The 20272-nt window shown below is 53.2% G+C and overlaps 1 protein-coding gene across 1 annotated transcript in view; it reads left to right on the forward strand.

The window, feature by feature from the left end:
* Nucleotides 1-20272, forward strand: part of MYBPC2 (myosin binding protein C2) — a 36761-nt gene that overhangs the window by 13247 nt on the left and 3242 nt on the right. The window contains exons 10-26 of the mRNA XM_055370185.2: nt 210-334; nt 427-532; nt 2305-2477; nt 4657-4822; nt 7260-7366; nt 7711-7740; nt 8221-8360; nt 10603-10762; nt 10848-10952; nt 11692-11880; nt 12065-12199; nt 15181-15348; nt 15512-15600; nt 15700-15895; nt 17230-17369; nt 18724-18883; nt 19085-19221. Of these exons, the coding sequence (XP_055226160.1) occupies nt 210-334; nt 427-532; nt 2305-2477; nt 4657-4822; nt 7260-7366; nt 7711-7740; nt 8221-8360; nt 10603-10762; nt 10848-10952; nt 11692-11880; nt 12065-12199; nt 15181-15348; nt 15512-15600; nt 15700-15895; nt 17230-17369; nt 18724-18883; nt 19085-19221 (2326 nt within the window). The remainder of the gene's footprint in view (nt 1-209; nt 335-426; nt 533-2304; nt 2478-4656; nt 4823-7259; nt 7367-7710; nt 7741-8220; nt 8361-10602; nt 10763-10847; nt 10953-11691; nt 11881-12064; nt 12200-15180; nt 15349-15511; nt 15601-15699; nt 15896-17229; nt 17370-18723; nt 18884-19084; nt 19222-20272) is intronic.

Consider the following 20272-nt stretch of genomic DNA (forward strand, 5'->3'; position numbering starts at 1 on the left):
ACTGCACTCTAGCCTGGGTGACAGAGTGAGACCCTGTCTCAAAAGCAAATAAAAATAAATAAATAATTGAAACTGGGCCCTCAATCCCTTTCCACACAATTTGGCTCTGAGAGAGAGAGGGAGAGTTGCCTTGAGAACAGGTGAGCAGAGCTACCCCAGGGCTAGGTGGATGCTCCACGCCCTGGTCTGAGGTGAGACTTCTGCATCAGGTACGTGTTTGAGAACGTTGGTAAGAAGCGAATTCTTACCATCAACAAGTGCACGCTGGCGGATGACGCTGCCTATGAAGTAGCTGTCAAGGATGAGAAGTGTTTCACCGAGCTGTTCGTCAAAGGTGAGGCTGGAATTCAGAACTGAGCCTGGAGAGGGACTGGAACTCTGGAGGGGGTCCTGAAATGACTGACCTCCTGTCCCCCTGCCCCACAGAACCTCCAGTCCTAATTGTCACACCTCTTGAGGACCAGCAGGTGTTTGTGGGTGACCGGGTGGAAATGGCAGTGGAGGTGTCAGAAGAGGGTGCCCAGGTGATGTGGTAAGCGACCCTTGATCCCTGATCTCCATACAGGTGCACATAGCTTCTTTGCCTCTGCCTTGATCTTTATGGGACCTCCTGTGACTTCTCTTGGAGATTTCTGACCTTTACTCAGTAGTCATCCCCAGGAGATCTCAGCTTTTCTCTGTAAATCCTTACCTTCACCTAAAATTGTTTCTAGAATTTCTGACCTCTACCCATCCTATCCTCTTCAGGGTCGTCTTCCTGATCTCCGACTGTTCCATTAAATATTGATTCATCTGACCAATTATCTGTCCCTTGGTCCATCTATCCAGGTATCCACTCATCCACCCAGTCCATCCATCCATCCATCCATCCATCCATCCATCCATCCATCCATCCATCCATCCATCTGCTTAACCATCCATCCACTCATGCATCCATCCATCCACTCATGCATCCATCCATCCACTCATCCATCCATCCACTTAACCATCCATCCATCTACTTAACCATCCATCCGTCCATTCATCCATCCATCCATCCATCCATCCATCCATCCATCCATCCATCCATCCATCCCATTGACCCATTCATCCATCTACTCATTCATATATCCACTCTTCCATTTAAGTTGCCATCTAGCCATCCATCGACCTATCAATCCAGAGATCTATCCATCCACTCACTCACTCACCTGCATACTTGCCCACAATCTACCTATCCATTCATCCATCTATGTACCTATTCACCAACCCAACAAATATTTATTGAGCACCTGTTGTGTGGTGTACTCTTCTACATATCAGAGATATAATGGGGAGAAAAAAAATGTCAACATGGTACCTGCCTTCATGGCATTTATAATCTGCTAATTTGGTGATAGTGGTGGTGGTGGTGTGTGTGTATGTGTGTTTGTGTAGGAGAAAGAGATAGGCATTAGTCAAGTCATCACATACATACATATAAAAGTTCCATTTTGAGACTGGCTTGAAAGGAGCAGTAATGGATGCTGTAATAGCTTCCTAGGAGGAAGGGACTCAGGAGGTCAGGGAAGTCTTCCTGGAGGAGATGACAATTGAGCTGAGATCTGAATGACATGGAGGTATAAGTGAAGAGAGAAGGGGTGAGTGCCCTGGACAGGGAAAACCATTGACAGAGGCCACAACGTTTGATGTTTCTCTGAGACCCCAGGGCTTCCTCTGTGTGGACCTCTCCCCATGACATCTTTTTGTGTCCCCTGACTTCCAGCCAGTACCTTGGTACCTTGAGGCAATTAACTGTGTGTGGCCTGTGACTTCCTCCTCTCTCTCCTCGCTGCCTTTTTTTTTTTTTTTTTTTTGAGACAGAGTCTCACTCTGGCACCCAGGCTGGAGTGCAATTGCGTGATCTTGGCTCACCGCAACCTCTGCCTCCCGGATTCAAGCAATTCTCCTGCCTTAGCCTCCTGAATAGCTGGGATTATAGGCGCCCACCACCACACCTGCCTAATTTTTTATTTTTTATTAGAGGTGGGTTTTCACCATGTTGGCCAGGTTGGTCTCGAACTCCTGACCTCAGGTGATTCACACACCTCAGCCTCCCAAAGGGCTGGGATTACAGGCATGAGCCAGCATGCCTGGCCCTCTCTCTCCCCTTCACCTGACCTGTGACCCGTCCACCACTCAAGATGCCTCTGCCACTCATTATGTCTCCTCCCTCTGGGGACCTGCCTTCTGACCCCTCTGCATGGGCCCCCGACTGACTCTCCAAGACCCAGACCGAGAGCTGTGCTGTCTCCTCACGTCCCGTTCTGTGTCTCACCCACCTAGGATGAAAGATGGTGTGGAACTGACTCGGGAGGATTCCTTCAAGGCCCGGTACCGCTTCAAGAAGGACGGGAAGCGCCACATCCTCATCTTCTCAGACGTGGTCCAGGAGGACAGGGGTCGCTATCAGGTCATAACCAACGGCGGCCAGTGTGAGGCCGAGCTGATTGTGGAAGGTACGGGGCCTCCAGATGGGGCACGGGCTGCACTGCGCATGCTTCTTCACACAGCTTGAGGTTGCTCAGGCCCCCCAGTCTGGAAGTTGTTCCTAACTCCTCTCTTTCCCACACACCCTATGTTCAGCCCAGCAGGGAGATCTGGTGGCTCCAGCTTCAAAGTAAATTTTGAATCCAGCCAAGTGTGGTGGCTCACGCCTGTAGTCCCAGCACTTTGGGAGGCCGAGGCGGGTGGATCACTTGAGCTTAGGAGTTCGAGACCAGCCTGGCCAACATGGTGAAACCCCATCTCTACTAAAAATACAAAAAAATTAGCTGGGCATTGCGGCGTGCACCTGTAGTCCCAGCTACTCAGGAGGCTGAGGCAGGAGAATCGCTTGAACCCAGGAGGCGGAGGTTGCAATGAGCCGAGATTGCGCCACTGCACTCCAGCCTGGGCAACAGAGCAAGACTCCGTCTTAAAACAAAAACAAAAACAAAAACAAACCTGGGCGCGGTGGCTCACACCTGTAATCCCAGCACTTTGAGAGACCAAGGTGGGCGGATCACTTGAGGTCGGGAGTTCGAGACCAGCCTGGCCAACATGGCGAAAACCCATCTCTACTAAGAATACAAAAATTAGCTGGGTGTGGTGGCGTGCACCTGTAATCCGAGCTACTCGGGAGACTGAGGCAGGAGAATCGCTTGAACCCAGGAGGTGGAGGTTGTGGTGAGCCGAGATTGCACACTGCACTCCAGCCTGGGCAACAGAGTAAGACTCTGTCTCAAAAAAAAAAAAAAAAAAAATTAGCCGAGCATGGTGGCACACACCTGTAATCCCAGCCACTCAGGAGTCTGAGGCAGGAGAATCGCTTGAATCCAGGAGGCGGAGGTTGCAGTGAGCCGAGATTGTGCCACTGTGCTCCAGCCTGGGTAACAGAGCAAGACTCCATCTTAAAAAAAAAAAAAAAAAAAAAATCTGAATCCAACCACAGCCCCCCTGTTGCTGCCCCCGCCTGGCCCAGGCCTTCCTCCCCTCATGCCTGGACTGGTGCAGTTGTCTCCTCTCTGGTCACTCTGTGTCTATACCTGCCCCTTGACCTCCACCCCCCAGTACCCGCCAGAGTGAGCCTCGTAAAACATAAGTGAGATGGTGAAAAGAAACAGGTCTGTGGTCTGAGTAACAGTACTGGGTCCATGTCGGTGTCCTGGTTTGGATACTGGACTCCGTTATGTACGATGTCACCAGTGGGGGAGGCTGCATGAAGAGCACACGGGACTCTATGTGCTATTTTTGCAAGTTCTTGGGGTCTGTAATTCTGTAAATATAAAAAGTAAAAAACAACGAACTCAAGTCATTTATGGGTCAAACAAATGATGGTATTTCCATATCTAGCCATAAAAAAAGAGAATGTTTTAGACTGGGCATGGTGGCGCAGCCCTGCCATTCCAACTCTTTGTGAGGCCGAGGTGGGAGGGTAAATTGAGTCCAGAAGTTCAAGGCCGGCCTAGGCAACATGGCAAGACCCCGTCTGTATAAAAACATCAGGCCGGGCTTAGTGGCTCACTCCTGTAATCCCAGCACTTTGGGAGGCCAAAGCGGGTGGATCACCTGAGGTCAGGAGTTCAAGACCAGCCTGGTCAACATGGTGAAACCCCATCTCTACTAAAAATACAAAATTAGCCAGGCGTGGTGGTGCATGCTAGTAATCCCAGCTACTTGGGAGGCTGAGGCAGGAGTATCACTTGAACCCGGGGGGTGGAGTTTGCAGTGAGCCAAAATCACGCCATTGCAGTCCAGCCTGGGCGGCAAGAGTGAAACTCCATCTCAAAATAAATAAATAAATAAATAAAATAAAATAAATAAAATCCCCAAAGTGCTGGGATTACAGGCGTGAACCACTGTGCCCGGCCACCTCAGGGCCTTTGCACACGCTGGTCCCTTTGCCTGGGAGGCTTTTTTTCATCCTCTGGTAGATTCCTCCCTGCCTCCCTCAGGCCTCCTCGCTCCCTATTCTGTTTCTTTCTTCACTGTCTCCCACTAGCATGGGAGCTTCCCGAGGCCAACGGGTTGTTTCTGGGTTGTCTGTGGCTGGTATCCCCAGTGCCTAGACCAGTGCCTGGCACACAGTGGGTGCTCACAAGTGTCTGTGCACTGACTGGAGTAGTGACGGCTCCTTGTCTTTCTCTCCCTGACCAGAGAAACAGCTGGAGGTCCTGCAGGACATCGCGGATCTGACGGTGAAGGCCTCAGAACAAGCTGTGTTCAAGTGCGAGGTGTCTGATGAGAAAGTGACGGGCAAGTGGTATAAGAATGGGGTTGAGGTGCGGCCCAGCAAGAGGATCACCATTTCCCATGTAGGCAGGTGAGGAGTGGGCTGCAGAAGTGGCTGGGGGTAGGGTGTGCGTAGCAGTTAGCTTTAGCTGTGTAACAAGCTGTCCCCCATTTATTTTTTTTTTTGAGACGGAGTTTTGCTCTTGTTGCCCAGGCTAGAGTGCAATGGCGCGATCTCAGCTCACTGCAACCTCCGCCTCCTGGATTCAAGTGATTCTCCTGCCTCAGCCTCCCAAGTAGCTGGGATGCACCACCACGCCTGGCTAATTTTTTTGTATTTAGTAGAGACAGGGTTTCGCCATGTTAGTCAGGCTGGTCTTGAACTCGTGACCTCAAGTGATCCACCTGCCTCAGCCTCCCAAAGTGCTGGGATTACAGGTATGAGCCACCACGCCTGGACTTTTTCTTTTCTTTTTCCTTTTTTTTTTTTTTTTTGAGTCAGAGTCTCACACTGCAACCTCCAACTCTGAGGTTCAAGCGATTCTCCTGCCTCAGCCTCCTGACTAGCTGGGACTACAGGCATGCACCACCATGCTAATTTTTGCATTTTTAATCAAGACAGAGTTTCACCATGTTGGCCAGGCTGGTCTCTAACTCCTGACCTCAGCTGATCGACCCACCTCGGCTTCCCAAAGTGCTGGGATTACAGGTGTGAGCCAACACGCCTGTCCTGTCCCCAAACCTAGAGGTTTAAAAGGATGAGGATTGGGCTCGGAGCAGTGACTCATACCTGTAATCTTGGCACTTTGGGAGGCCAAGGCAGGAGGATTTCTTGGGCCCAGGAGTTCAAGACCAGCCTGGGCAACATAGTGAGACACTCTCTCTAAATAAATAAATAAATAAATTAGGATTCATTTCATCTTGAGCGTGCAGGTTGGTTGGGGGCTGGCTGATCCAGGATGGGCTCGTTCTTACCTCTGTGGTGGCAGGACCTGGGCCCTGCTGACTTTGCGTGGGTGCTGTCAGGACCTCAGCTGGGACAGCTGGGCGCCCAGCACGCCGCTCCCTATGGCACCTCCTCCTCCTCCAGTGAGCTCAATCTAGCACACTCACGTGGCAGAGGCAGAGGTCCTGAGAGAGCATGGAAGCAAACGAGACCTCTGTGGCCCAGGCTGGAAACTGGCCCAATGCCACTTCCGCCATAGTCTGTTGGGCAAGGAAAGTCCCAGGCCAGCTCTGAGTCAAGGGCTGGGAAGCAGATTCCACCACTGATGGGGATGCTGCAAAGTCGCATTGCAAGGGCATGGACACCGGCAGGGAAAAGCCTCTGGCCATATCAGCTAACAGTCAACACGGGCTCCAGCTCAGAAAACAAGAAGCTGGGATTCAACAGGTGGCACGTGGACACCTAAGACAAACACCTGGTTATCTGCAGAATGCAGAGAGCCAGCATGATGCCTGGAGAACATCATGCCGTCCAGGGCTTCCTGGCAATAGCTCTTGGTGGGATGTAGGTTTTCCCTGTGTTCTGTGTAGGGAACCATGCCGGCTGGTGGTCTCAGTAATGATGATAATGGCCGGGCGCGGTGGCTCACACCTATAATCCTAGCGCTTTGGGAGGCTGAGGCGGGCAGATCACTTGAGGTCAGGAGTTCGAGACCAGCCTGGCCAACATGGTGAAACCCCCATCTCTACAAAAAATACAAAAATTAGCTGGATGTTGTGTTACACGCCCATAGTCCCAGCTACTCGGGAGGCTGGGGTGGGAAAATCATTTGAACCCAGGAGGGGGAGGTTGCAGTGAGCCAAGATCATGCCATTGCACTCCAGCCTAGGTGACAGAGTGAGACTCCATCTCAAACAAACAAACAAAAACAACAACACATAATGATGATAACACATCCTGACACTTATAGGGCCCTTACTATGTGCCAGGTACTTTTCTAGGTGTGATTTTTTTCTTTTCTTTTCTTTTTTTGAGACAGGGTCTCAACCTGTTACACAGCCTGGAGTGCAGTGGTGCAATCATAGCTCACTGCAGCCTTGACCTGGGCTGGAGCCATTCTCCCACCTCAGCCTCCCCAAGTGCTGAGATTACAGGCATGAGCCACCATGCCCGGCCGAAGAACAGTATCTATTTATTTATTTTCTGTAGAGACAGGGTCTCGCCGTGTTGCCCTGGCTGGTCTCGAACTCCTGGGCTCAAACAATTCTCGATCCTCAGCCTCCCAAAGTGCTAGGATTACAGATGTGAGCCACTGCACCTTTCTCGATGCTTTACAAAACCTTGATGTACATGGATATCATTACCCCTATTTTATAGATGAAGAAACAGAGGCACAGAGAGGTTAAGTAACTTGCCCAAGGTCACATAGCTACTGATTTGAAAATAGACCACAGCATTCCAAAGCCCTGGATAAGAATGCAGGCATGTGGACTGCACTGAGGGAAGCTGATGAGGCGGTGCAGCCCCATAGTGGTCCCATTGCAATCTGGTCCGAGCCCTACCCTGTTTCCCCACCCCTTAGGTTCCACAAGCTGGTGATTGATGACGTCCGCCCCGAGGATGAGGGAGACTACACGTTCGTGCCTGACGGCTACGCCCTGTCGCTCTCAGCCAAGCTCAACTTCCTGGGTGAGGATGCCCCTTCCTCCTTCCCTGGGGGCTGTAGGATCCACCCTCGCAGACCCAGGGCCCGGGATGTCCCTCTCCAGGATTAAGGTTCCCTGAGTGTGAATGAGGACGACAGCAAGCGTCTGTCCCGCTCATGGCTGGAGTCAGAAGATGGAGGGAGAGCGCTGAACTCGCTGCCACCTGCCGCCCGGGAGGAGGGGTGGCTCCTGGGCCTGAACCTGTCTCCAGCACCCCAGTTCCCAGGGAGACTGCCAGACCCTGTCACCTCTTCCTCTGGGCTATGAAGGTGGGGTGAGGGGCCTGCTGGGTTTAGACATAACTGTCCAGTCTTCTTTGTCTTGCAGAAATCAAGGTGGAGTACGTTCCCAAGCAAGGTGAGTGCCACCGGCTGCGCTGGGAGCGGGTCTGAGGGAGGAGGGGCCGGGCTGAGGGAGGAGGGGAATGGCCGAGGGAGGATAGGCAGGGCGAGGAAGGATGGGCGGGGCGCAGGAGGATGAGTGGGGAGAGGAAGGAGGGGGTTGGGGTGCTGAGGAAGGGAGGGAGGAGGGGTGGGGAGCCGACAGACGGGGTGGGGGCAATCGGCCGAGAGGAGGGACTGAGGTCCTGAGGGAGGAGGGGTTGGGGACCTGGATCCCTGGGTATGAGGGAGGAGGGGCTGGGGGCCTAGACTGTAGGGTCTGAGGGAGGAGGGGTTGGGGGCCTGGACTACTGGGTCTGAGGGAGGAGGGCTTGAGGACATGGACCCCTGTGTCTCTGTCACTGTTGGAACCCAACTTTTCGGAGATTCTCTTGTGGGGACTGGGAAGGCCCAGCCTCCCACTCCCAGGGTCCCCGTATCTCTTCTGTGCCACCAGAGCCACCAAAGATCCACTTGGATTGCTCGGGGAAGACCTCAGAGAATGCGATTGTGGTTGTGGCTGGAAACAAGCTGAGGCTTGACGTGTCCATCACAGGGGAGCCCCCTCCCGTCGCTACCTGGCTGAAGGGAGATGAGGTGGGTTGGGGCCGCCCCTCTGTCCTGACTCCCTTTCCCTTTAGGCAAGTCTCTTTCCCCCTGAGCCTGAGTTTCATCCTCTATAAAATGAGGGTGATGATTCCTTCTTCACAGGGTTGTTTTGAAGATTAGAGATTATGTTTGTCCATCACAGGTATGGGCCTAGCACATGGTGGATGTTCCATCCATTCATCCATTCACCTTTCGGTTAGTTAATCAAGTGATCGACCAGTTTAGGCTTCCAGCCGGCCAGTAACTCATCTGCCCATCCAGCTGATGATTTTTTCATCAACTAATTGGTTAATTCACCCAGCCATCCAGTCATCCAGTAATTAATCTGTTTGTCCATTTATCCATCAACAAATCCAGTTATCCATTCATCCAGAAACACATCATTTACCCACTTCTATCTATCTATCTATCTATCTATCTATCTATCTATCTATCTATCTATCTATGTATCTGTGTATGTATGTATGTATCTATCTATCTATCATCTATCTATCTGTCTATCTATGTATCTGTGTATGTATGTATGTATGTATGTATGTATCTATCATCTATCTATCTGTCTGTCTATCTATGTATCTGTGTATGTATGTATGTATGTATGTATCTATCATCTATCTATCTGTCTGTCTATCTATGTATCTGTGTATGTATGTATGTATGTATGTATCTATCATCTATCTATCTGTCTGTCTATCTATGTATCTGTGTATGTATGTATGTATGTATGTATCTATCATCTATCTATCTATCTATCTATCTATCTATCTATCTATATTTTTGAAAGGTGGAATCTCACTCTGTCACCCAGGCTGGAGTGCAGTGGCGTAGTCTTGGCTCACAGAAACCTCCACCTCCCAGGCTCAAGTGATCCTCCCACCTCAGCCTCTTGAGTAGCTGGGACCACAAAAGTGCACCACCATGCCTCGCTAATTTTTTGTATTTTTGTGGGGACAGGTTTTCACCATGTTGCCCAGGCTGGTCTCAAACTCCTGAACTCAAACGATCCTTCCACCTTGGCCTCCCAAATTGTTGGGATTATGGGCATGAGCCAACATGCCCAGCTATATCTATATATTCCTCTATCCATCCATCCAACAAATATTTTAACCTTGCATGTCCCAGGCCCTGGGACAGCTCGATTTTTCATTTCTTCTCTGTGCTTCCATTTCCTTTTCTGTAAAATGGACAGACTTGGCTCAACATCCATCCATTTGCTCGCTCAGCACACATCCCCTAAAGTTTTCTTCGCACCAGGCACTGAGGATGCAACCGTGAGCTGGATGCAGCTCCTGCCCTCCAAGAGCCTTTGTTTTACTTAAAATTTATTTATTTATTTTTAAATTTGAGACAGGGTTTCACTATGTTGCCCATGCTGGTCTTGAACTCCTGGGCTTGGGTGGCACTCCTGCGTCAGCCTCCCAAAGTGCTGGGATTACGGGCATGAGCTACCTCACCCTGCTAAGTATCCTTTACTCTTGCGGAGACACAAACACCTGCCCAAGAAGCCACGGTCCAGGGTGCTCTGGCTGAGATAAAGGGAGGTTCTAGAAGCTATGAGAACCCAGGGGCTGGAGCCAGCACTTCCAGCTAAGGGTATCCAGGAAGGCTTCCTGGAAGAGGTGTCTTCTGGGTGCTTCCTGAAGGATGAGGAAGAGCTTAGTGTTGCATGCACAGGGACCAGCCTTGCAAAATCTCTGGGACAAGGCAGTCTGTTTTTTTTTTGTTTTTTTGTTTGTTTGGTTGGTTTCTTTTTTTTTTTTTTTTTTTTGAGACGGAGTTTTGCTCTTGTTGCCCAGGCTGGAGTGCAGTGGTGTTATCTTGGCTCACCACAACCTCCGCCTCCTGGGTTCAAGCGATTCTTCTACCTCAGCCTCCTGAGTAGCTGGGATTACAGGCATGCACCACCAGGCCCAGCTAATTTTGTATTTTTAGTAGAGACGGGGTTTCAGCATGTTGGCCAGGCTGGTCGCAAACTCCCAACCTCAGTTGATCTACCCGCCTCGGCCTCCCAAAGTGCTGGGATTACAGGTGTGAGCCACCGCGCCCGGTCCAGTCTGGTGCTTTTTATGAAGGACGGCATTTGGAGGGCGAGGAGGGCAGTGGAGCGAGTGAGGACTCTGTGTGTTGATGGGGAATCATGGGAGGATTCTGAGCAGGGGAATGGCAGAGGCAGGCCTGGGTTTGCTTGGGGACAAGATGGGGTGCAAGGCCATCTGGTGGCTGTGTTCAGGTATTCACGACCACCGAGGGCAGGACCCGCATCGAGAAGCGGGTGGACTGCAGCAGCTTTGTGATTGAGAGTGCGCAGCGGGAAGACGAGGGCCGCTACACCATCAAGGTCACCAACCCCGTCGGCGAGGACGTGGCTTCCATCTTCCTGCAAGTTGTGGGTAAGCAGAGAAAGCCGAGGTGGCTGGGCCAAGGGGTGACTCCCTGAGGCCTCGAGGGGCCACCTGACTCTCCTGCCCCCTGCAGATGTCCCAGACCCCCCAGAGGCTGTGCGCATCACCTCGGTTGGAGAGGATTGGGCCATCCTTGTCTGGGAGCCACCAATGTACGATGGGGGGAAGCCAGTCACCGGTGAGTGCCTCTGTCCTCATGACCTCTGACCTTCCCTCTTTCTGCCTTCTGTTTTTTGTTTTGTTTTTTTTTTTTGAGATGGAGTCTCACTCTATCGCCCAGGCTGGAGTGCAGTGACTCAATCTCGGCTCACTGCAACCTCTGCCTCCTGGGTACAAGCAATTCTCCTGCCTCAGCCTCCCAAGTAACTGGGATTACAGGTGCCCACCACCACGCCCGGCTAATTTTTGTATTTTTAGTAGAGATGGGGTTTTACCATGTTGGCCAGGCTGGTTTTGAACTCCTGACCTCAAGTGATCTGCCCACCTCGGCCTCCCAAAGTGCTGGGATTACAGGTGTCAGCCACGGCACCAGCCTCTGCCTTCTCCTTGACCTCCCAGAGCCCTTAGCATCCTCAGCGACCTACCTCTGACCACTGATTTTCCGTTTTGCCATCTCAATCCCTTTGGTCTTCCCTCTTCCTTTACTCGCTGGTGACCTGGGAATTCTCACTTTGACCAGTAGCCTGGGTTTTTCTATGGCTCCTGGCCCCCTGGTTCATGAGCTGTGACCCCTTCTTGATTCCTGACTCCAGGACTGGTGGCCTCTGAATGCTCTGTGGCCCCTGAGATCCACCTAAGATTCATGGCCTCGGACCGCCCTGGCCATGCGATCCTCTGGATGTGACCCTCACTCCCCCAGCTGACTCGTGCCCCATGCCCTCCCGTTCCCTCTTCTCCTCTCTGCTTGGAGCCTCCAGGGTACCTCGTGGAGCGGAAGAAGAAGGGCTCTCAGCGCTGGATGAAGCTGAACTTTGAGGTCTTCACGGAGACCACCTATGAGTCCACCAAGATGATCGAGGGCATCCTCTATGAGATGCGTGTCTTCGCCGTCAATGCTATAGGGGTCTCCCAGCCCAGCATGAACACCAAGCCTTTTATGCCTATTGGTAATGTCCTCCCTCACTCTGATCCATCAACCCCGTCCACCTCTGGCCCATCTTTTGCCCGCCATCAATCCCTGACCCTACACCCTGGCCTTCTGACCAATCATTCTACCTCTGACTCCTGCCCCTTCCTGCTGACCCCTGACCCCTCATTCCCCCCATATCCTCTTTTTCTGGATGCTTCCAGCACCCACGAGTGAACCCCTGCACCTGATAGTGGAGGATGTGACAGACACCACCACCACACTCAAGTGGAGGCCTCCGAACAGGATCGGGGCAGGTGGCATCGATGGGTACCTGGTGGAGTACTGCCTGGAAGGCTGTGAGTGACCCTGGCAGGCCTGGTGGGGGTGGTGGCTAGCACAGGTGGGTATCCAGTCCAGGGAGCTGAAAATAGGACTGTGTGGGAGAGAGATGGGTGCAGTGGCCTGCTTGCATTTTGTGTCTGTACTGTTATAAGTCTCTGGGATGGGACCCCCCTGTGACTAGTGTGTTTTCTCTCCCTTCTTCCTTTCTACATCCATCCTCCATACAGCAGTGACTTTCTGTCCATTCCATATATCCTTCCATCCCCCCATTTATCTTTTATCTCTATGCCTTCTTTCTTTCTTCTATTCATTTATCCATCTAACCAATCTTTCCTTCATCCATCTTAACATCCACCCATCCATCCATCTGTCCATCCATCTGTCCACCCATCTGTACATCCATCCATCCATATTTCCATCTATCCATTCATCCATCCATCCATCCATCCATCCATCCATCCATTCATCCATCCATCCATCCATTCATCCATCCATCCATTCATATTACCGTCCATCCATCCATCCATCCATCATTTCCATCCATCCATCCACCCACCCACCCACCCATATTTGCATCTATCCATCCATCCATCCATCCATTTATCCATCCATCCACCCATCCATATTTCCATCTATCCATCCATCCATCCCTCCATTCGTCCATCTGTCCACCTGTCCATCATCCATCCATCCATCCATCCATCTGTCTGTCCATCCATCCATCTGTCCATCCATCTATCCATCCATCCATCCATCCATCTGTCCGTATTTCCTTCCTTCGTTTCTCTCTCTCTCTTTTTTTTTTTTTTTTTTTTTTGAGACAGAGTCTTGCTCTGTTGCCCAGGCTAGAGTGCAGTGGCGCAATCGGCTCACTGCAAGCTCCACCTCCCGGGTTCACGCCATTCTCCTGCCTCAGCCTCCCAAGTAGCTGGGACTACAGGCGCCTGCAACCATGCCCAGCTAATTTTTTTTTTTTTGTATTTTTAGTACAGACGGGGTTTCACTGTGTTAGCCAGGATGGTCTTGATCTCCTGACCTCGTGATCCACCTGCCTCGGCCTCCCAAAGTGCTGGGATTACAGGCATGAGCCATCGCACCCGGCCCAGTATCATTTTTTCATCCATATATCTATCTCTTCACCACTATCTTTGCTTCCTTCTCTCTTTCTACCTATATAGCCATCCAACCATCTGTCCACCTAACTAGCCATTGTCTCTCTGCCTGTCCAACCATCATCTGTACCTCCATACATCCACTCTCCATCCTCCACCAAACAAACATTCACCAAGCACTGACTCGTGCCCGGCCCAGCACCATGGCTATGGAGATGTCTCAGACACAGCCATCTCTCTGGGAGAACAGACGTGATCACCTCGACACACTATCCCAGGTCTTAAAGTCAGACAGATGCGGGTTCCAACCCTGCCCCTCCACTGTCTAACTGTGTGTCCTTGGCCAAGTCTCTGAGCCTCAGTCTCTTCATCTAACCATGGCGAAGACAGTTCTCATCTTGACAGGGTACAGTGACGATGTACTCGAGAATGCATGGAAAGGAGGGATGGTTGAACGCTCATCAGCTTCCTCCCTCCTGCTCTCCTCCGTGCTCTTTACCCCATTCCTCCCTGGCCGGCTGCTCCCACCCTGACGTTTCACAACCCAGCTTGTTAGAGTTCACTCTGTTGATTGCTGCTCTGAGCCAACAGCCATGAGTTCCCCAGCCCATGGCCATAAACCCAAGACAGAAGGGCATGTAACAAAAAGCGGGCAATCCGAAGAGCTCTGACCCTGCCCTCAGCCCGCCCTCCCAGACACCCACCTGGCTGCGCCCTCAGACAGAGCCAAGATCCCTGCCCCTCTGTGCCAGCCTTGCAGGAGAGCAGAGCTTGAGAGCGTGCTGGAGTCAGACAAGCCTGGGTTTAACATCCTAGTACACAGACCCTGAGCTGCGTGTCCAGGATGGTCTTGAATTCCTGGGCTTGAGAGATCCTCCTGCCTTGGCTTCCCAAAGTGCTGGGATTACAGGCATGAGCCATTGTACCTCGGGAAAGTTTTTTTTTTTTTTTTTTTTTTTTTTGATGGAGTCTCGGTCTGTCGCCCAGGCTGGAATGCAGTGGGGTGATCTCGGCTCACTGCAACCTCTGCCTCCCAGGTTCAAGCGATTCTCCTGCCTCAGCCTCCTGAGTAGCTGGGATTACAGGTGCCTGCCACCTTGCCCGGCTAATTATTGTATTTTTAATAGAGACAGGGTTTCGCCATGTTGGCCAGGCTGGTCTTGAACTCCTGGACTCAAGTGATCTGCCCACCTCAGCCTCCCGAAGTGCTGGGATTACAAGCATGAGCCACCGCTTCCAGTCGAAAGTTCTTTAATCTCTCTGGCCCTCATCCTAACATGTTAGGGATGGTTTCCCATCCCTAACATGGGGATAGCACAGGGTTGAGGTAAGAATTAATGAACAACGCCTGTAATCCCAGCACTTTGGGAGGCCGAGGTGGGCGGATCACGAGGTCAGGAGTTCAAGAGCATCCTGGCCAACATGGTGAAACCCCATCTCTATTAAAAATACAAAAATTAGCTGGGCGTGGTGGTGCGAGCCTGTAGTCCCAGCTACTCAGGAGGCTGAGGCAGGAGAATTACTTGAACCTGGGAGGCGGAGGTTGCAGTGAGACAAGATCTTGCCATTGCCCTCCAGCCTGGGCGACAGGGCGAGACTCCGCCTAAAAAAAAAAAAAAAGAATTCGTCCCACTGCACTCCAGCCTGGGCGACAGGGCGAGACTCCGTCTAAAAAAAAAAAAAAATTAATGAGCGAACAGAATGGCCACCCTTAGAACCTGGCCATGATGAATGCTTAACTAACTCCAGCTGCTGCTGCTGCTTCTACTGGGAACTTACTCAGTGCTCACTCGCTCGCTGCGTGGGGCCCAAGTCCCCGGGAGAAACGGGAGCGGAGGATGGGAGGAGGGCACGAGATCCGCCAGCAGGGCCTCTCTCTCCAGCCGAGGAATGGGTCCCTGCCAACACCGAGCCCGTGGAGCGCTGTGGCTTCACCGTCAAGAATCTCCCGACCGGAGCCAAAATCCTCTTCCGAGTAGTTGGGGTCAACATCGCGGGGCGCAGCGAGCCGGCCACCCTGGCCCAGCCGGTCACCATCAGGGAGATTGCGGGTGCGTGGCCCCAGACCCTGCGCTCCGAAAGACCAAGCTGGCGTCGTCCCGCCTGCCCTTTCCATGTCGTCGACAGGACCTCCCCAGAGAGTCTTATCACCATTGGCCCCTGGAATGCGCCCCGGCCCCCCGCTGAGCCCCCTCCCTGTGTTTGCGCCCTCAGAGCCACCCAAGATCCGGCTTCCCCGCCATCTCCGCCAGACCTACATCCGCAAAGTGGGCGAGCAGCTCAACCTTGTCGTCCCCTTCCAGGTCAGGGGAGCGGGGTCAGGGGCCGGGGGCCCGCTCTTGCCGCAAGCCCCCTTTTTGCGGGTGGAGCCCCGCTGACCCCGCCCCGCCCTCTCCCCGCAGGGAAAGCCCCGGCCCCAGGTGGTGTGGACCAAGGGCGGGGCCCCGCTGGACACCTCCCGCGTGCACGTGCGGACCAGCGACTTCGACACCGTGTTCTTCGTGCGCCAGGCGGCCCGCTCCGACTCCGGGGAGTACGAGCTGAGCGTGCAGATCGAGAACATGAAGGACACCGCCACCATCCGCATCCGCGTTGTGGGTGCGCGTGCTGGGGAGGGCCCCTGGAGGCCGGGAGGGGCAGGGATGGGGAGCAATGGGGGAGGAGGTAAGAGATGAGGGGTGGGGAAGGAGGTGGGAGATGAAGGGTGGGAGAGGAGGTGAGATGAGGGATGGGAGAGGAGGTGAGAGATGGGGGGTGGGAGAGGAGGTGAGAGATGGGGGGTGGGAGAGGAGGTGAGAGATGGGGTGGGAGAGGAGGTGAGAGATGGGGGGTGGGAGAGGAGGTGAGAGATGATGGGTGGGAGAGGAGGTGAGAGATGGGGTGGGAGAGGAGGTGAGAGATGGGGGGTGGGAGAGGAGGTGAGAGATGGGGTGGGAGAGGAGGTGAGAGATGATGGGTGGGAGAGGAGGTGAGAGATGAGGGGTGGGAGAGGAGGTGAGAGATGAGGGGTGGGAGAGGAGGTGAGAGATGACGGGTGGGAGAGGAGGTGAGAGATGAGGGGTGGGAGAGGAGGTGAGAGATGGGGGGTGGGAGAGGAGGTGAGAGATGAGAGGTGGGAGAGGAGGTGAGAGATGAGGGGTGGGAGAGGAGGTGAGAGATGACGGGTGGGAGAGGAGGTGAGAGATGAGGGGTGGGAGAGGAGGTGAGAGATGGGGGGTGGGAGAGGAGGTGAGAGATGGGGTGGGAGAGGAGGTGAGAGATGGGGGGTGGGAGAGGAGGTGAGAGATGAGGGGTGGGAGAGGAGGTGAGAGATGACGGGTGGGAGAGGAGGTGAGAGATGAGGGGTGGGAGAGGAGGTGAGAGATGAGGGGTGGGAGAGGAGGTGAGAGATGACGGGTGGGAGAGGAGGTGAGAGATGAGGGGTGGGAGAGGAGGTGAGAGATGGGGGGGTGGGAGAGGAGGTGAGACGAGGGGTGGGAGAGGAGGTGAGAGATGAGAGGTGGGAGAGGAGGTGAGAGATGAGGGGTGGGAGAGGAGGTGAGAGATGAGGGATGGGAGAGGAGGTGAGGAGATGAGGAGGGGAGGGGGAGAGGAGGTGAAAAGATGAGGTGGGGGAGACTAGATAAGGAGCAAGGCAAGTACCAGGGCTAGGAGTGGAGGAGAGATGAAGATGGGGGAACCCTTGAGAGGGAGATTGGGTGAAGAGAGGAAGTGGGGAGACATGGGGGTGAGGAGAGGAGGTGAGGAGGGATGAGGGTGGCCCAGGATAAGAGGAAGTGGAGAGATTGGGATGGGGGAGGCAGTAGGCAGGAATGGGAATGGGGCATAAGAGAGGTTAGAATCAGGAGGGAGGGGGTGTGGAGAGGGGAGGGGAGGGAAGCGGCTGGACATCCCAAAACCCGGACTGACTTGTCACACTTCCCCATTTCCAGAAAAGGCTGGGCCCCCCATAAACGTGATGGTGAAGGAGGTGTGGGGCACGAACGCGCTGGTGGAGTGGCAGGCCCCCAAAGATGATGGGAACAGTGAGATCACGGGGTATTTCGTCCAGAAAGCAGACAAAAAGACCATGGTGAGAGAGCAGAAGGGGAGACGGGGAAGAGCCGGTGAGGTGGGCAGAGCAGGTGCAGATGTCCCCCGTTCACAGCTGGAAGGGCAGGGAGGGGCCCAGAGGCTGGACGACGGGCTGGGGCCAGGAGGGAAGCCTTTTAGCTGAGACTTGGCACGTGATGGGTTTTCATTTTCTTTTTTCACTGAGGTAAACGTCACATAACGGAATTAGTCATTCACCGTTTTAAAGCGAACAATTCAGCAGCACTTAGGACATCTGCAGGGTTGTGCAGCCACCGCCTCTACCCAGTCCATTTTCATCCCTCAGAGGAAGCCCTGTACCCAATAGCGCCACCCCCTGGTCTCCCCTGGCAGCCACCGATTTGCTTTCTGTGTCCCTGGATTTACCTACTCTGGACATTTCATGCACATGGAATCCTAGCTATTTGACCCTTGTGTCTGACTTTGTTAGCTCAGCACAACGTCTTCGAAGTTCATCCATGCTGCAGGGTGCAGGGTGTGTCCGTGCGGAAATCCTGTTTTTAGAATTCTGTTTTTTGAGACAGGGTCTTACTCTGTCACCCAGGCTGGAGTGCAGTGGTGCAGTCTCGGCTCACTGCCTTCTCTGCCTCTGAGCTCAGGTGATCCCCCCCATCTCAGCCTCCCAAGTAGCTGGGAATACAGGCACGTGCCACCACGTCCCGCTAATTTTTGTAGAGACAGGGTCTCAGTATGTTGTCCAGGCTGGTCTCAAACTCCTGGACGCAAGTCATCCTCCCACCTTGGCCTCCCAAAGTGTTGGGATTACAGGCATAAGCCACTGCACCTGGCCTTTATTTCTTTTAATTTTTTTTTTTTTTTGAGACAGGGTCTTACTCTGTCACCCAAGCTGGAATGCAGTGGCATGATCATGGCTCACTGCAGCCTCCAACCCCCAGGTTCAGGCAATCCTCCTCCCTCAGCCTCCCGAGTAGCTGGGACTACAGGTGCTGGCCACCAGACCTGGCTAATTTTTTGATTTTTTTAACAGACAAGGGTCTCGCCGGGTTGCCCACGCTGGTCTCAAACTCCCGGGCTCAAGCGAGCCTCCCACCTCGGCCTCCCAAAGAGCTGGGATTACAGGCATGAGCCACGGTGCCTGACCCCTCCTTAGCGTTGAATGATGTTCCTTTGGGCCGACCGTTTTGTTTGTCTATCCCTCCACTGATGGGCGCTGGGTTGGTTCCACCTGTTGGCCACTGTGAGTAGTGCACCATGAGTGACACATTTTTTAAACACTGGATGTGCTTTTCTCACCCCTTCTTTCGTCTGTGTCTTGTGTGTAATCGTGTGATCCTGTGGCCACGACCCGCCTGGTGCCTCCCTGTCCCCACTAGGAGTGGTTCAACGTCTATGAACGTAACAGGCACACTAGCTGTACTGTGTCCGACCTCATTGTGGGCAACGAATACTATTTCCGAGTTTACACCGAGAACATCTGTGGGCTCAGTGACTCACCTGGTGTCTCCAAGAACACGGCCCGCATCCTCAAGACAGGTACAGCCATCCTGCCCCACAGCCCAGGCCCACCCCGTCCACCCTCTCGCCCAGGTCCCACCTGGACTCCTCCTGCCCTCCCCTCCCCACTGGGGTTGACGGCACCTAGTCATGGGAGAGAGGTGATTGCGGTTTGTTCCCTGGTTGGTGTCAGGGGAGAATCTAAATCAGTCGCCTTACGGGTGCATCCTCTCTCCCCAGGAATCACCTTCAAACCGTTCGAGTATAAGGAGCATGACTTCCGGATGGCTCCCAAGTTCCTGACGCCTCTCATAGACCGCGTGGTCGTGGCTGGGTACTCGGCGGCCCTCAACTGCGCTGTCAGAGGCCACCCAAAGGTGCCAGGGCAGGGACCCAGATCTGCGTGTGTGTTGCCTTGTGGGGAATCTTCCATACAACGAAGCCCACTCCCCATCACACCAGTTCTTCTTCCCCGAGTTCTCTGTCTCAAGGGATTTAGTCACTTAAAAAAATTTTTTTTATTGATTTTTTATTTTTTATTTTTTTTGAGACAGGATCTTGCTGTATCACCCAGGCTGGAGTGCAGTGGCGCGATCACAGCTCACTGCAACTTTGACCTCCTGGGTTCAAGTGATCCTCCTACCTCATCCTCCCGAGTAGCTGGGACCACAGGCATGAACCACTGTGGCCAGCTAATTTTATAATTTGTAGAGATGGGGTCTTGCTATGTTGTCCAGGCTGGTCTTGAACTCCTAGGCTCAAGTGATTCTCCCGCCTCGGCCTCCCAAAGTGCTGGGATTACAGGTGTGAGCCACCACGCCCAGACTGGACTTGCTCACTTTTCACCCACTTCCTGTTAACTCCTCTGACCAGAGCCCAAGTCTCAGACAATCAATCACATCTTGCTTTTGGCTTCCTGCCTTTTTCCTTCTTTCTTTCTTTTTTTTTCTTTCTTTCCTGAGACCAGGCTGGAGTGCAGTGGTGCGATCCTGGCTCACTGCAACCGCCTCCCAAGTTCAAGCGATTCTCCTGTCTCAGCCTCCTGAGTAGCTAGGATTACAGGTGTGCACCACCATGCCCAGCTAAATTTTGTATTTTTAGTAGAGACGGCATTTTGCTGACCTCAGGTGATCCGCCTGCCTCAGCCTCCCAAAGTGCTGGGATTACAGGCATGAGCCACCGCTCCTGGCCTCTTGCCTTTTTCTTTGTCCCCTGACTGCCAGGTAACAGCTTGTCTTGGCAGCTTGAGGAGAGGACCATTAAGTTTCTCTTGCTCTGCCCAAGGACAAATGCCAGTCCCGTGGAAAAAGAAACGTTGGGAGCAGGGGCAGCCTAAACCACCAGAGCTCCCCAGGGTCTTCCTGTCCAGCCATTTTCCGACTGCTCTTTGTGAACAGGGACACTTGCAACCTAGAGCTCATTTAGAGC

This window comes from Gorilla gorilla, chromosome 20 (genome assembly GCF_029281585.2).
Source record: "Gorilla gorilla gorilla isolate KB3781 chromosome 20, NHGRI_mGorGor1-v2.1_pri, whole genome shotgun sequence".
Taxonomy (NCBI): Eukaryota; Metazoa; Chordata; class Mammalia; order Primates; family Hominidae; genus Gorilla; species Gorilla gorilla.